Source organism: Chelonoidis abingdonii, chromosome 1 (assembly GCF_003597395.2).
Source record: "Chelonoidis abingdonii isolate Lonesome George chromosome 1, CheloAbing_2.0, whole genome shotgun sequence".
NCBI lineage: Eukaryota > Metazoa > Chordata > Testudines > Testudinidae > Chelonoidis > Chelonoidis abingdonii.
In genome coordinates this window covers 219,013,061-219,029,469 of record NC_133769.1, presented here as the reverse complement: position 1 = coordinate 219,029,469, position 16,409 = coordinate 219,013,061, and the positions used below count along the sequence as shown (strand labels likewise).

Below are 16,409 nucleotides of genomic sequence, written 5' to 3'. Positions count from 1 at the left end.
CTTTCACTGGATAAGGAGGATTTGAAGAGTGAATAGGAAGTTGGAAACAATAATATTGTTATTTACATACTAAAAAAAAATTACATCAAAATCCTGATCATGCAAAGCTGTATACATGTGCTTAAACTTACACACTGTAAGTACCATGACTGAACTTCAGTGGGGCTATTCACAGTGCATACAATTTAAAAAGCACATAAGTCCTTGCAGAATGTATGGCATTATGTACCATACATTCTGTTCATGGAAGTTGTTCATGGAAGTTCAGATATTCAAAAGTCAGGAAACAACAAATGTAATGTGACCATGGAACATATTCATCTTCGTGTTATCCTTGTTTTAGGCCACTGTGAGTCTACTGAAATTGATGTAAACAGTTTTATATCACTGTAAAGTTTAAGTAATGCAGAGGAGGATCAGGACCAGTATTTCTGTAATGAATTTCTTTTTTCTTGAAGAAAAAAGAAATTCCATAACATGGAATTATTTGTCTCCATAATGCAAAGATCAAGGTGTGTGTGAGATAGCGGCATCATGTTGTATTTACTGGATACTAGTTACCTTCTGCAGACCTTAGCAGTTGTGTTTCTTTAACCTAGCATGAGGACCTAATCCTGTGTCACTGAAATCGATCCACTGCCACAGACTTCCTGTGCAATGTATAGCTAATAACTTCATCTCACTCTGCCCGAGTAGAATAGGAATAATGGAATTTCCCTATACCACATGGGTATTTTGGGCATGAATACATTAAAAAGATTGTGAAGTGCTCAGATACCAAGGTAATTTTGTCTGTATAAGTACCTGCAATAAACAGACAGCTTTGCCAGTGTCTTCAGTGGGACTAAAATTAGACTCTCAATAAGGAGGGGGTTTGATGTCTATTGGACATTTTCATTCCTGTGTTTAAGCCAGTAAGATTGAAATCACATATGAAATGAAAGCAACAGAGCAAACGATCGGCTGAAAGTGACCATAAGCGACGACTAGAAATATGACATTTAGAGATAAAATGGCTAGAAAGAACAGTTTGTCCAAAGCCAGTCATAGATGAGCTTACTGTTGGTGCATTTCCCCCTAGAAAGAAGTTTGTAGCAACACTCTTTAGTTTTATAATAGAAATAGGAGAAGAAAATCTTCTAAAACAAGCTCTTGGAATATCTCCCACTACCATTTCTTCTCATTGCCGGACTTCCAGATTTTCCTCTGCTGCTTCTCTGCTATTTTTCCACATTTGCCTGTTTAAAGATCCACATTTTTATTTCAAAACAAAAGGCAAACAAAGGAAAACACATCAGGTCTACAGACTTATGGCAATGAGGACTGTGCCTTCACTTCTGCTGCAGTGCAGTCAGATTAACGTTGGATTGTGTTGGTTGCTAGATGGTGCTAACTTCCTGCAGACAAGGCCCAAAGTTTACTATTGCCTACCTCAAGTGCTTAAACAACAAGTTATGTCATACTGTGCTGATGCTGCTAGGTGTATAAGTAAAAACAGTGTCTAACAAAGCTGTCAGCTAACGCCTGCTGCTATTATGCAATAGCACAGAGTTGGCTATTAATGGTGACATGACAACTCACCCGTCTTGTCCCGATAGTAGACAGAGCACTATTTCAACATTAAAATTTTCTTCCAGTTCTTATCACTTTTAAAGCAACCTACAATTTAGCTTTAACAAATTCTTGGTGTGATTTTATTTTACGGAAGCAACACAGTCTAGTGGCCAAAGAACCCAAGTTCTAGTGCCTGACTTCTCTCCAAATATAACTGTAGTAACTTAATAAGTCTGTCTTATTTTCCCTGTCCCCCCAGTGTTCAAGAGCTGGTGAGAGAAATCCAGTCCTCCAAAAAGCTTTTTTTATTAAGTTGGGGGGGAGGGAGATAGTTTATCTTCAGTTTAGAGCTAAATGACTTGCTGATAACATCTTTTGAGTGTGCTAGTTCCAGATGTGTCTGAGCTTTATGAAGGTGAAGTTTATTTCACCTCAAAATTCACTCCACCTGTATAGAGCCCAACCACTTCAGCTCTATGCTGAAGGAGCATGGTGAAGTGAAATTACTGGTCACGCCCCACCCCCCAGCTAGGGCCAGAGTGCTGTGCTACCACACAGCCTTTCTGCCCATTCACTACAGCTGCTACTCCAGCCATAGACTGGAACAAAAGTCCATGCTCTTCTGCAGTGGGCATGTGGACCACTGGGTGCATATAATCATTTGCAGTTCAGTAAAGTTCAGTTTCACAGGATAGGAAAATATCACAATTATATTGCAAACTACAGCATTAAATGTAAAAAGCAAAAGTAACTGTAACTTCCTAAAAGTTGCATTACAAACTTGTTAATATTGCTTTAATTTATAACTTATTTCTAATTATAGGGAGTAAACATGATACGGTGGGAGGCTAGAGATGGAAGTCCTTGTTCCATAACTTCATGTTTACTATTGTATAAGCATTTATCTTGGTATACTCATTTCCCTATCTGTCAAATGGGGATCACAATACAGGGAGCTGCGAAACTTAAGTAAGCTTCAATATTAATTTCTTGGAGATCCTCAGATAGCTGGTGTTTTAGAAGTACAAAACATTATTTCCTGCCCTCAAATAATTACGTAGCCTTCTTGTAGTAACTTTCATCCAAGAGTATCCCTTGGTACTGCATGACAGCTAATGATTTTAAAATACAATAATACGCGCACGCGAGAGAGCACACACGTGAACAGAATACCCAGGGGGGCCTGTGTAAAGGTTTGTTGGTATGAATCTGAGCTGGCCATATTGCTTATGGATGACAAAGGCACAAACAAGTTCTAAAGATGATCTCAAGAAAATAGCCAAACTATCTTTACACCACACTCTATCATGTCTATACAATGTGCAGAACGTATTATATGGAGCAATGTAAAGGTTTCATTGCCTTAAGTACATTTTTTAAATGGATCTATTTCGATTTTGAAGGTCACACTTCACTTTGATGAAGGAAATGGTAGAAAGATGAGCCCAAGTTTGCCACTGTTTTTGCTTGTCTTATAAGGATAAGTTAACTGAGTAGCAGATCATTGATTTACACTGCAATGGCTGTTGATCACCACTGGAAGTTCAACTTTTCCCAAAATTTACCAAGCATAGTGACTGCAGTATAGGGGGAAGAGTGTGCGGGGAGAATACGTGGGGAAGGGAGGGGAACAAAACTTACTATGAAGAATGTGGAGGCTGCCTGTAATAAAAAAAATTATGACTGTTTTATACAGTGTTTGCTCGATTGTTGCGTGCAATATGATTACAAGGGGTTAAATTTCAGCAGATTTAACAGTACACATATAGACAAGCAGACAGTAGCTTCTGATAGCCCCATTTCCTGATACGTAAAGTTTCATTCATTTTGAAGGTTTACCTTTAATGCAACAACAGTTTAAATCTTCACAAAATAAGCCATTGTTTTAAAAACCAATGTTTTGCAATCAACTTTAATCTATTTGCTAAAATTATACATGCTGGTTTTCCTACCTGTGACTGTGGATGAGTGCGTTGAAAGCCAATCCATCAGACCAGCTAGTGGTGAAATTGATAACATTGACCTGCGGGTAATTGCGAGTTGACTGGCGGACCCAGCTCAGTAAGATCTTTTCACTGTTTGTCTGTTGCAACCCAGCCATTATGTTTTTCATTACATCTTTGACCTGCATTAGGAGACAGAATTTCATCAACGGCTGAACTTATTTATTCAAAGCAAATGCTTTTCTTGACCCAAATAAGCACCAATTCTCTTATCCTTTGGCTTAAAGTGATAACAAATGGGGTCCCATAAATAAATGAGTTATAACTGATGCCATTGTATAAAAAGAGCATTGAAGTCTGACTTTTAAAGTGACCAGTTTTGACCTGTCTTCTTTGCTGTGTATTCAATATATTCACCACTACGATAACTAAAAGTCCAGTGCCTGGGGTCATCCAGGGAGAGAGTTTATTTGAAATGAGTTTTTTCTGAAACATTTTCTTACTTAATAGGATAAATACAAAGGTAGGTAGATCAATGGGGTGCATGAATGAGAGCTAAGTGTGTCCTCTAGGTACAGAACAGTACCTTCTACTGGAATATAAAAAGGTATACTTAAGAAATACACACACAAAGAGACAGAACATGTCAGTTTAAGCAGTATTGTACAGGTTTTGTTTTCATGAGTGAGTTTAAGTAGATTAATTATGAATTGCTAATCATGTTCCACTCTGATCAGAGGAACAGATATCCAGGCCTCCCACTGTGATTTCACTGTAATGACAATTCTGAGAGCTTCCCAAAGGGCAACACTCAGTCCGACAGGTTTTCAAGCTAAGAACACTTATGCATTTCCCAGCCACATTCATTACTAGTGACCTTAACAGTAACTTCTATTAAGCAGTGCCCAACATTGGGTTATGCTGTCTTAAAGGAAGGTTTTTGTTTTTAAATCAATGTAGTCTCTATTCTACTATGTTTCCAACAAGCATTAAATATCTTCTAGGATAAAGGACTAAATATCCAAACTGGACATCTATAACGTGTCCAATTATCCACATATTGTTTCATTCTGTACTCTTCATCAAGAAATATCCACTAAAGAGTAATTTTTAGATTTGAAGCATTTAGCATGCATTGTCTCTTCCAACATGAATATGCCTCAATTCTGGGGAGCAAAAAATGTAAGCAACATTCAATAGTGAGCATTTCATAAACATGCTAATTAACTAAATCCTCAGAAGTTCTACAGTAATTCTGTAAAAACATATCAAGTGCTATTTTATAATTCTTCCCCTGACATGCTTCAGTCTGGATTCAATCTGTAAGATATCACATTTTTTAAACGAACATAATTAACTTGGAAAAGAAATATTATCAGTTTAAATTTTTAAAATTTCAACTAAAAACAGAAAATTCTATGTGCTACATCTCTGTAAAATGACTTGTACAATTGATATTACTGGTATGTATTGTTTATGAGAGTTTATGCTGATGCATGTGAATTTAGTAAAGATGAATTAGAGGAAAAAGTACAATTAATGTAGAAGGGCTAAGCACTATTTAGTGGTAGGAAACTTTTGTGATAAGGTTCTAATATTTTTTTTCACTTGGAGAAAGGAGCCAATGAATGTGAGGGACAGCAAAAACAAAGAGGTAACAGATAAGATAACCAACATATCCAGATTTGTTACTGAAACAGGCAAGATTTGTTCTTACATGTTTTATGCAATGGAAACATGCAGAGCTTAGAGAAAACATAAATTTCCAAGTGAAGCTACTCATTTTTCCACACCTCTGGAATACATGCTGCCTGAGGAGTGCACATCATACGTGAGAAGGATTTTTTCCCTAATCAGACAGTCTACAGAAAAAATTCGTAACAATTTAGTTAAACTGTTTGATTTAAACCAGTGAAAACTCACGCGGACATCAATTTAAAACATCTTTTACTGCTTAGGTTGTCTTGTAATTTTATAGTAAACTAAATAAATATAAACCAGGTTTAAATTGATTTAAGAGTGCCCATACACAAAGTTGCACCAGTTTAACTAAATAGGTTTAAACATCACACCTTTAGTTAACTAAGTGCAATTTTGTATTGACAACACAGAGATCATCAGATTCACTCTGCCATAAAAGATGAAACGTTGCAAAACCAGCCATATGCAAAAAAGTCAATTGGCTATTACTTAAAGTTCAGACTGATTGCTGCTGAATAAAACAGGATTAACTCCGTAATAAGGTCAAATGTGAGCCTAAGGCCTAGTCTACACTAGGGGAGGGGTGGGGGTTGATGTAAGATGCGCAACTTCAGCTACGGGAATAGCGTAGCTGAAGTCAATGTCTCTTATTTCAACTTCCCTCCCATCCTCACGGCATAGGATCGATGGCCGCGGCTCCACTGTTGACTCTGCTACTGCCACTCGCCCGGGTAGAGTTCCAGAGTCGACAGGAGCGCGTTTGGGGATTGATAAATCACGTCTAGATGAGACACGATATATCGATCCCCAATAAACCAATCCAGAGGGTAGTGTAGATATACCCTCAGTTGTAACTCTGAAATTCTTATTTTTGCTTAACAAGATGCTTACATATATTTCAAGGTGTCCTTACACTGATACAACACAACCTTCATACTGAATCAGGTATGATGTTGGTTTGGGCACCACAGGAAGATGTGAACTTTGGTATCATGGTATGTACATACCTAAAGTGAAATCAGGCTCTGTTACAGACAGTGGCAAAACTCCCATTGACTTCTATCTGAGCAAGCTTTTAAACATTGAATCATTTTAAACCACTCCATTTGGCAGCATGCTTTTTCCTGATTAAAGTTACTGTGCCAGCAATTCAAGGTACCACTTACATTACCTTTGATAATTCTAAAATAAAGTGAATGGAATGAAGTAGAGCTCATTTGCATACAATATAATCTTGAGATGTCAGTTTAAACTAATCTCTAAAATCCTTGGGCCAGATTCTCTGTGGTCTTACAGCTTGGGCAGTTGATTATACTAGTAGACCTAATGTGAATAGCAACACTCACTCACTCAGCACTGCTGTAAATGGTTACACAAGGTGCAGGGCAACAGAAAATCAGTCTTATGCTTTTTAATCTGATTTATACCTGTGCCTGGATCTTGTGAGCTTTTAGGTATTGTTTTAGCATGCCACTGTGACAGTCTCCGCCATTATGGTCACTATTTTTAAAAGACTATATAAATATTGTACAAAGTATACTGTATGAAGTATCATTTGAAAACTCATAATCTGCTGAATATTATTGCCCTGGTAAAATGTGTGTGGCAACATATGTAAAAAGTTATAAGATTCTACCGTATAACACTGCTATGACATGTTCCAAAGTTAGAATGGCGGGACCAAACCTGTTTTTCAGATACAAAGACAGATATCAACAAAATCAGGTGGGCTATCACTTAACTAAGTGGCCATTCTCTGGCAGAGGAGAGGCATGAAAAAGAAATTTGCATTTCATCATAATGACACCCATAAGAGACAGTTTGCACCATGACTAAGCAAGGATGTTTCTAGCACAAGATACTGAATTATGAAGAGGGAAGAAAAACACTTGACCACCTTCATCTCTCTCATGACATCATCAGCTCTTAAAGAACTGAACTGGGGCAGGAGAAGAGTCCTAGCTGGGAGGTTTTTCAGCCAGTACAGACTGCTGTAAGCTTATGGTGAGAAAAATCCTTTGCTTTTAAGGTCACTTCAACACTTGTCAAGCATTTATCTTTGTTACTTTTGTAACCAATCCTGACTTTTATGCCTCATTACTTTTAGTCTCTTGACATCTTTCCTTTCTTTCTGTAGTTAAACTTACAGTATTGTTTTATCTTATCTTTGAACTGAAGTATGTGGGGGACTCCATTTGGTATAACAAGGCTGGTGCATTTCATTTTCCTTTGTTGAAATGATGGACTTCCTATGAGCTTGCATTTTCCATCACACTGCTGGGAAGTCTCAGATGCCCATTTCAGGGGGACAAGACTGGAACTGAGAATTTTCTGTTGTTGTCCTGTATGTAGTTCATCAACGGTTGGCAGAGCATTCATGCAAAATCACTCTCAACTATTTTACAAGTCAGAAGCAGTGTCTGAATAGCCTAGGAGTTGATGTTCTTACAGAAAAGCAGTGTAAAAGGCACCCCACTTCAGGGATTTGAGAGGACACAGTGTTTAACAGTCCAGATTGTACCCTGGGGAATGTCAGAACTGCATTGTGGGCTGGCACCACAACACTGTGCAATTTGTATATTTCGGAAATTGGTCTCCTTCAGCTCAGAAGATCACCATCTGTATGAAAAAACTCATGTTGTTTTACCCTTGAATCCATGAGCTAAAAAACAGGAACAAATGCCCTTTCAATTGTGCATGTGTGGATTCCAGCTTTAAAATGTATATACAACACTATTCCTGGCAAAATGAGCAGGGGCTCTGAATTAATCCAGAAATATATGGAAATTTAACCTTTTTTATTCACTAGTTTATATTAGCACATACATCTTGCATTTTATTTGATAATCATATTTTATTTGCATTCAGGATTCTATAATCCTATATCTTCCTTAGAATCACACCACCACTTACAGGGATTTTTCATCCTTTTAACATATGGAGGATACATATACACTCTATCTTAATTAGCCTGCATAATTTCTTTAATACATCACAGCAACAAAGATCTAGGTGGCCAAGATAAAAATTTGTTTAAAGGTATCCCAAAAGAAAAATCAAGTCCTTGACATTTGAAATGACTCAGTCTTCAAATCACCCAACTCATTTGAAGCAAACTGGTTAAGAGTCCCTCCTCTCTGCCTCTCGGTTGCTGTGATCAGTCTTATATAACTAAATGCAAATAGCAACATTGTTTATATAGCACCATAGTTCTTCATGGGCATATACAGACATAAGACTAAGGGGGATTTTAAATTAGAAAATTAACATAATGCAAGGGACTACAAACTATGGAGAAAGTAAGCTGAGGGAAAACAGCAGAAAAAGGGGAAAGAAACCTACTCTCAGGAAAGTGTCATATACAAGGATTCAGGGAAGGTATTTTGGTTCTATGTCATGCTACTTTGTGTGTGTGTGTTTCAGTATAATCATAGTTTACTGAGGACATCAGAGGTAAGAATAATGATAAAACACATAACAAAAAAGTTTGTTTTTGGAAGGGATTTTCCTTCCTGAGCAAGCTCACAGAAAAAGCTAGACAAAAGGTCAACATCAAGCTCATGTAATTGAAGCCAATATCCTAAATCTAGTATAATCTGGATTTAGGGCTGGACATGTAACTAAAACCACATTAGTAGCACTGATGAATAATCTCCTGCTGTCAGCGGACAGTGGCAGACATCCATTCTCATCTTCCTAGACCTTTCTGCAGCATTTGACACTGTCAACCATAGGACACCTGAGAGAGGCAACATGAATCTAGGGTAAGGCACTAAAACTGTTTGAATCTTTCTGGAAGCAGTGATGAGAAACGGCACCTGACATACTAGACCTTCCCAGGACCGGCGCTAGTGGTTTTAGCGCCCTAGGCGCACATCAATTTCACCACCCCACGCCCTGGTCCAGTGGCTCCCGTAGAGCTGCCGCAATCGTGCCTGCGGAGGGTCCGCTGGTCCGTGGCTCTGGTGGAGCTGTCGCAATGGTGCCTGCGGGAGGTCCATCGGAGCAGCGGGAGCAGCCGACTGTCCGCAGGCACGACCGTGGTAGCTCCACCAGAGCTGCCTGCTGCCCCCTCCGGCAAAATGCCGCCCACCAATAATCCTGGCACCCTAGGCGATTGCCTAGGTCACCTAAACGGAAGCGCCGGCCCTGGACCTGCCACTTGTGGAATTCCAATAAGGATCAATTTTCTCTCCAGTCCTATTCAACATCTTGAGGCAGCTGAAGCTAGTAAAGTTTTTCAGACAAACTACACACACACACACATGCAGATTTAGGCCACCAAACCGAACAGCTGGTTGGTTGCCCAGCTCTACATACAGCCACTATGTGAACTGGTCAGATGACATGGGCTCAAGTTCCAGCAATATGCAAACCACACACAAATCTACCTATCCTTCACTATATATACTGTGGCAAATTGCCGGTACTGTTCTCTGGGTCTCGCGCTTTCTCTTCTCTGGGGTAGGTTCAGGGCGATATTGCTTGCCTCTGAACCAGTTCTTAATCACTCCCCTAGTGTCGTTGGAGGAGGGGGTGGGAAGAGGGGGACCTGGGCCGCGCCCTCTCTCCAGGTCCAACCAGGGGCCCTGGGGTTGTGGTGAACCACGTGACTAGCGGTTTCTTCCCCGGTCTTCCTCTCATACCCGTCAGCGGTGAAGGGCTCTCGCCTCTCTTCTATACAAGTACTGGTGCCCTACTAGGGTTTCTGTGGGCTTTCCCAATGCCACAGCAGCAACTCCTCAAATTCTATTTCTCTCTGGACAAACCTCTCTCTTTGTCTGCACTCTGCAATCCAATCACTTCTCTCTTCAACTACAACAACCTGTCTGACTGAAGCAGGTTTATATCCACTGATGAGCAGGTGCCTAACGGAGTCAGGTGCTCTAATGGCGCTAAGTGTTTCTAGTTATCTAAGCAACTTCCTCCTGGCAGGGAATGAAGGCCCCGTGCTAACACTCTTATGCTGCTCTGGCCATGCTGTATCACATATCCCCCCCCATGCTCACACACCAGGGTTGGGCTACTCGGGACGAGAGCAGTGTTGGCGTGAGAGGCCATAGCGTTGCCGTGTTGGTTTCAGCCCTATGCTGCCCCGAAATGGAAGGTTGCAAAAAGAGGAACACCGCGTCACTCTGGCGTTTCTTTCCTTGTTCCTATGCATCCACTGGAGCGGGGCGTGATCAGTCACAAGGGTAACACGCCGCCAGGAGTAAGTAGCGGAGAGTCTCACATAGCCCATTTTATGCGAGACATTCCTTTCAAACAGCGTATTTGTTCTGGGAGGAGCTTCCGGCTGAGTAAGAATGAGGTGCTCCTCCTCCTACATCTGGGAAAGGACGGCACGAGTCCCACCTCCGAGGACGTCCGTCTGCGGAGAGATTCCATCTTCTCGAAGTCTGGGGGCCATGAGTACGGGATGGCAGCATAGAGCTGTCGCAAATTGCAAATGCTGCTTCCGCCATCTCTGTCCACTTCACTATCTGGCCCCGAGCTTTTATCCAGTCCCAATGGCCGCTCTTGTGGCAAAATGAGGATGATCAATCGATAGTATCCAACATACCAAAAATGCTCTGACTGCTTCTTGCGGATTGGTCGAGGCACTTGTATTGCCTCACCTTGTTCCATTGGGCTCACCACCCCTCCTAGACATGCCTGAGATTTTGGCCTCAGCTAGTCCTATCACGCATTTCAGAGGGTTGCGTGAGACAGCATTTCGGCAAAGGTCCAGCACTGATTCCACTTTGTCCAGGTGTGTCTCCCAATCAGGGCTAGTATAACTATGTCGTCCAGATAGGCGCGGGCATAGTTGGCATGGGGTCGAAATAACTTATCCATCAGTCTTTGGAATGTGGCAGCGCACTGGATCCGAAGGGAGGACAGTGTACTGGACGACATCGGTGTAGAAAAAGCAGTCTTTCCCTGGAATCCTTGGCAAGGGGTATTGCAATATCCTTTGGTCAGATCTAGGGTGGTTAGGTTTTGCTTGCCTAACTGACAACCAGCTCGTCAATGCGTGGTATCGGTAGGCATCGAAGTGGGGTACTTCATAATTTCCGGAAGTCGTTACAAAACCAGGGTGCCATCAGGCTATGGACTAGTACGATCGGACTGGACCACTGGCTGTGGGATTCTCATGACCCGATTCCAGTATCTTTCGCACTTGTCTCAATTTCTTCCTTTTAGCTTCGGTATTCGATTGGTCTTATGTGTCACCTTACTCGGGGCTGGTGACATGATGTTGGACTAGTGCCGTTCGACCTGGTTGGGTACAAAATACATCCTGGTTCGGTGGATCATTTCATATGACCATCCATTGTTGGGGTAAGTCAGGAGATATTTTACTGCTCCTGCGGGTCTGCCTGAGGAGAGCTCTCGATGCGACACCGTTTCTGTCATGCAGGGTTTCAGTAAGTTGATGTGGTATATTTGCTCTGGCTTCCGGGGTCTGGTTGTTACCCTTATAATCACTTCTCAATGGCTTCACAAAAATATGGTCCGTGCCAATGGTTAGGAGTTTGCTTTAGTGGGTCGGCACTACACCATCCACCCGTTCCGGCTGAATCTTCGCATTTTCGCCCGACGTTGTACCGTATGCCCGCACTGCTGACCTCTATTGTGCTTTTTTAACAATGCCCACGTACTATCGGGTTACTCGAGTTATACGTCTCCCAGCACTCTGTGTATCATGCTCAATAATCAAACTCTCCCTTTACACTGGGGAGTTGAGTCTGTTCCTTCCGGGGCAATAACGCGTTGAATAATGTCACATCATAACAGACGTGGGATGGCCGTCCATCTAACTCATAGAAGGGTCAAAGCGCGAGAAAACGTGGACGGCCTGGGGAATTTCTCTGGGGTATAGATCGATCAGATACTTGGCAAAAATCTTGCAGGTCACGCCGCGCTTTCCGCAGAGAGTAGGAAGGCAAATTCGGATGTCATTCTCAGATATGAGGGTGCGATTGATTTCTTATCTGAGTAGTACGGGATGAGATTTTGTGAGTGGAAAACGAGAGGAGGAGCGAGTCTGTGATTGAAGCAGACGGAGCGCGTTAGGTCTTTCTTTGGGTTTGTACTTGTAAATCGGATTAAGTGAGTGAGATCGCCGACCTTATCGTTGGTGAGCATTCGCTTGGGCTCTAACCGCTCTGTAGGTGAGTTTTTAGCTGGCTGCTTCGACCGGTGGGGTTTCTTAGACGGGATGCCTATATTGACGAGATTATGTTTGTGAGTCGATAGATTCAAGGAATGATCGTACGTTTACGGTTTGGCCTGTGGCATTTTTATCGTAAGCCCTAGTCAATACATATCCTCTCGACGGGACATCATTAGGTAAGGTTGTGGGGCACGCAGTGAAGGTCGGGGGCTGTGCAGTGGATTCAGGGCAGGAGCACAAGAACGCTGGGAATAATCATGCTAAGTATAATTCAATGTGAATAAAACCTTCTTAAATGTACTCACTAATCCAGTGCGTAGCTCTACCCCAGGAGATGTCCCCATAAATGAATGTGAAAGCTAACTCTAGTAAGGGCCTCTATGTGTTTCCGTGGGACTAGCGACACGTTGTCACTACTATCATTCCACCCGTAGAGATAACTATTATGTTAACAAAAAAAAAAAAAGAACAGATAGTTTGAGCACGATAATAGCTATCGGGCCTTTGACTTTTCTTCTACAGCACTCATTTACTTCCACGGGCTCATCTCACGTTTGCATTAATGGATATAGAGAGAAGTTGCCCATAGGTCTCAGCTGTGAACTGGACCTAATTCCGCGGGGCCTATTTCACCCTCTTCCCCTGGAGGTGATATAGAGAGACCTCTGAGTCCTCGCGTAGACGAACTAATCATGTCTCCTGGCGGGTTCGATGACCCACAAGGAGAGTCTTTTGATTAGTGCAAGCGATCTGTCATAACTTTTTAGCGATGTGTCGCTCGCGGGGGTTTCAGGAATAGAGAAATTCTGAGAGAAATCAGCACGCAAACATTGAGAGAAGGCTATCTTTTAGTTGCCTCTGTCTCACCTGGGGGGTTGCTACACAGAGAGAGATCAGGGTCGTAAGTTCACGCCGGGAGAAGTCTTCACCACATAAACAGGATAAGGGAGGCTCGGGGAAAGATCAGAGAAAGAGTAGTATTTCCCCCCTGGATTCAATCCGACTGGATTGGACGCATAAAACAAATTACGTGCAATGTACGCATGTATACCGATATTTTGGACCCGAGAGATAAGAGATAGAGAGACACCAACATAGAGAGAGAGAGACCGAATCCTTTTTTAATGGCCTAATTGGGGGTTTGTTATACATAGTTTTACTAGAGAAGAGAACCTCAATGTGGGTCAATGTAACCTAACAGGATTGATAAAGGCCACATTGTCATAATCCAGATTACACTGTAGGCACTACTTGTGTAGGGTCATTGGCTGCTCTAAGTATAGAGACCCCTATTCCAGTTTCAACCCACAAACTGTGGGGTATGTATGAATCCGCCCACCCTCTCAACACCAAGCTGTCCTTTCTGGTCAGAGCATTCTACAACTTGTTGTTCTCCGGTTTAGTAGTTTTTCTAGCAGTTTCACGAAGTGGGCTGGGTTTGGGGTTAGAAGATACCTGGGTTGACGTGTCTCCGAGCTTGGAGTCTGGAAGTTCGCGGGCTGCAGTTGTCTTTCTCACGAGGGAGACAATCATAGATAGGTGAGCGGGGTCTTAGAAGTCCTGGTGGACAAGAATAGATAATATTAGTATCCATCATCTCCTCAGAGCTGGGAGCTTCAGGGCGCAGACCATTTTCCGGGTAGGTGATAAGTCAAACACTGCGTGGGGATAATAGATAGAATATCGCCATTCAAGGAACACTGGGCTTGTAGTCAGTCGCACTGTCCGACTGCACCGGATTCTGCTTTTACTCGGGAATGAGTTTGACTGCAGCTTCTAGCCGCAGACATTACCGAATAGACCTTCGCGGCTCCCACATAGGAAATGGGGCAGGATAAGATTGATCAGAGAGCAGGCGTTTCAAAGCCAGGGGTTGCTCAGAGATATAGAGAGATATATAGTAAGTATGCAGCGTATGGTCGGGTCTTCCCGTGGTGTTCTGTTCCATAAAGAGTCTCTCATCTGGCTTATTAGGTCTCATCAGCAGGGCTGGTCTGTGAAGAGCATGATCGCAGGCGCAGATATAGAGTGCAATAGGAGACTAGAGTTGGGCGGTTGCATGGACCTGGTAGCCCATGCTGGAATAACCAAAAAAAGAAAAGAGATAGGAATGTATAAGAACCTATGACCACGTCGTCCCAATACTTAGGTGGAAGAGGAGTTATGTCTCCCTGAATATGTCCCGCGCGCGTCACCTCTGACCCAGTGTGGCGATATGACGGTACTGTCATATCGAGGTCCCAGAAAGCTTATAGAGATAGAGAGGTGGTTAGGAGCGCTTTGTTGCCTTGAAACTCGCAGTTAATACTCCTAGTGTCTGGAGGAGAGAGAGAGAGAGAGGAGGGACTGGGCCGCCTATATCAGAAGATCCAAAGGGCTGGGGTTTGTGAGATAGATAAAGTGATGCGGTTTCTTCACCCTGGGTTTCTCCTCTCATACCCGTTAAGCATTTGTGAAGGGCTTCTCGCTCTCATTCTAATAAACCTCGTAGACTTACCTAGGGTTAGAGAGTAGAGGCTTCCATCCATAGCAACCTCATTATTTTCTAGGGACGCCTAATCTCTTCTAGCAATATGCACTCTGCTCCAATCCAACTTTCAATTCACTGAAACAATCTCCGTCTGGACTGAAGCAGGGGTTATATATCATGACTAGCAGGTGAACTCTAACTGGAGTCAGGTGCTCCTAGCTTATCTAAACACTTCCTCCATTGGCGTGAATCAGGCCCTGAGATAACATCTTAACCTGGATCCCCTGATGTCACCATACTCTAACACTACCAAGAATCCCACAGAGAACATCAGGGCATAAGAAATCCTCAATCTTTTTACTCTAAGATGTAAAGTGCATTGTCTCTGTGATTGCCTTCTATACTAGATGTAGCATGTGTGAGTTATCTAATATATATCCTTATATATATATATATATAACAATTAGAATAAATACTGCATAGATTATATATATGAGAGTGTAAGAATGACACAATGACAGATGTTTGGTCATGGTTGCCAATATTCTATGACGCGCTAATCAGGAGAGATACACAGAGATAGAAAATCCTATAAGTAAGTTAAAAGGGAACACACCCTCTTACAATAATTTCCAAACAGTGAATCTCATCAGTAACGCAGAACATATAGACTATGACATATCATTGGACTAATACTAGAAAAAGAGTACTGGATTAAAGTAAGAGTGAGTGATGCAATGTTGCAACGCTAAAACTCTGTTTGAGAAGAGAGAGGAGAGAGAACACCCAAGTGTGCTTCGACCATACAGCAGCAGTGCATAGAGTGCGAGATGCAGTTAAATCAGGAGTGTGACCAGACCAAGCAACGTCTCTATTTGTCATACTCTTAAAATGTCAGAGCAGTCCCAACAGAGTACTCAATGGCATAAGTATTTCTAACATTAGCCTATATTTGTAGTGAAGCTTCTAATAGCTAAGCGAATTGCAGGATCAGAAGATTTTTTTAAAAAATAAATTTCTCACATATTAACCAAAGTAAATTTTTCACTTTTACCTCAATCCGTGGAGTCTGCCAACTACCTCGAACAGTGACTGACTCTAATATTTGTTAATTCTATTATCTGAAAATTTTCTGACTCAGGAAATCTATTTCACATAGCATGATCTTCACTTTCTTCAAAGAACTAATGCTGGACTCAGGAGTATGAGGATAATTGCCAGTTAAAAATACCAGATTCCTTCTCAAAAGAGCGAATCTTTGCCGTAATCTGATGATTTAAGCTTGAGGTAGACTTAGCAAATTCAGTATACTCCAGGCAAGTAATCTAGTACAATCGATTATCCAGTTGTTCATGGGATGCACACAGGCCATCTAGGTCCAGCAACTTCAGACCTCCACCAGGAGCTAGGTGGTGCTGACGAGTCTTTTTAAAATCCTCTTTAATACTATTTTTTTCAGAAACGTTTCAATGTTTTTTGCTATGTTTAGCTCGTGTGAAATAGGGTTTTGTTGTTTTTTTCACAGGAGCACGCGATCACTCTTGATTGGAAGTTGGTTAAATTAAAAAAAAAATAAAAACAA

General features: G+C 41.8%; 1 protein-coding gene across 5 annotated transcripts in view; it reads right to left on the bottom strand.

The window, feature by feature from the left end:
* Positions 1–16,409, bottom strand: part of LOC116822169 (dystrophin-like) — an 836,401-nt gene that overhangs the window by 222,838 nt on the left and 597,154 nt on the right. For all 5 annotated transcript variants that reach the window (XM_075059855.1, XM_075059861.1, XM_032775843.2 and 2 more), the window contains one exon: positions 3,507–3,679. In XM_075059855.1, coding sequence (XP_074915956.1) covers positions 3,507–3,679 — 173 coding nt within the window. The remainder of the gene's footprint in view (positions 1–3,506; positions 3,680–16,409) is intronic.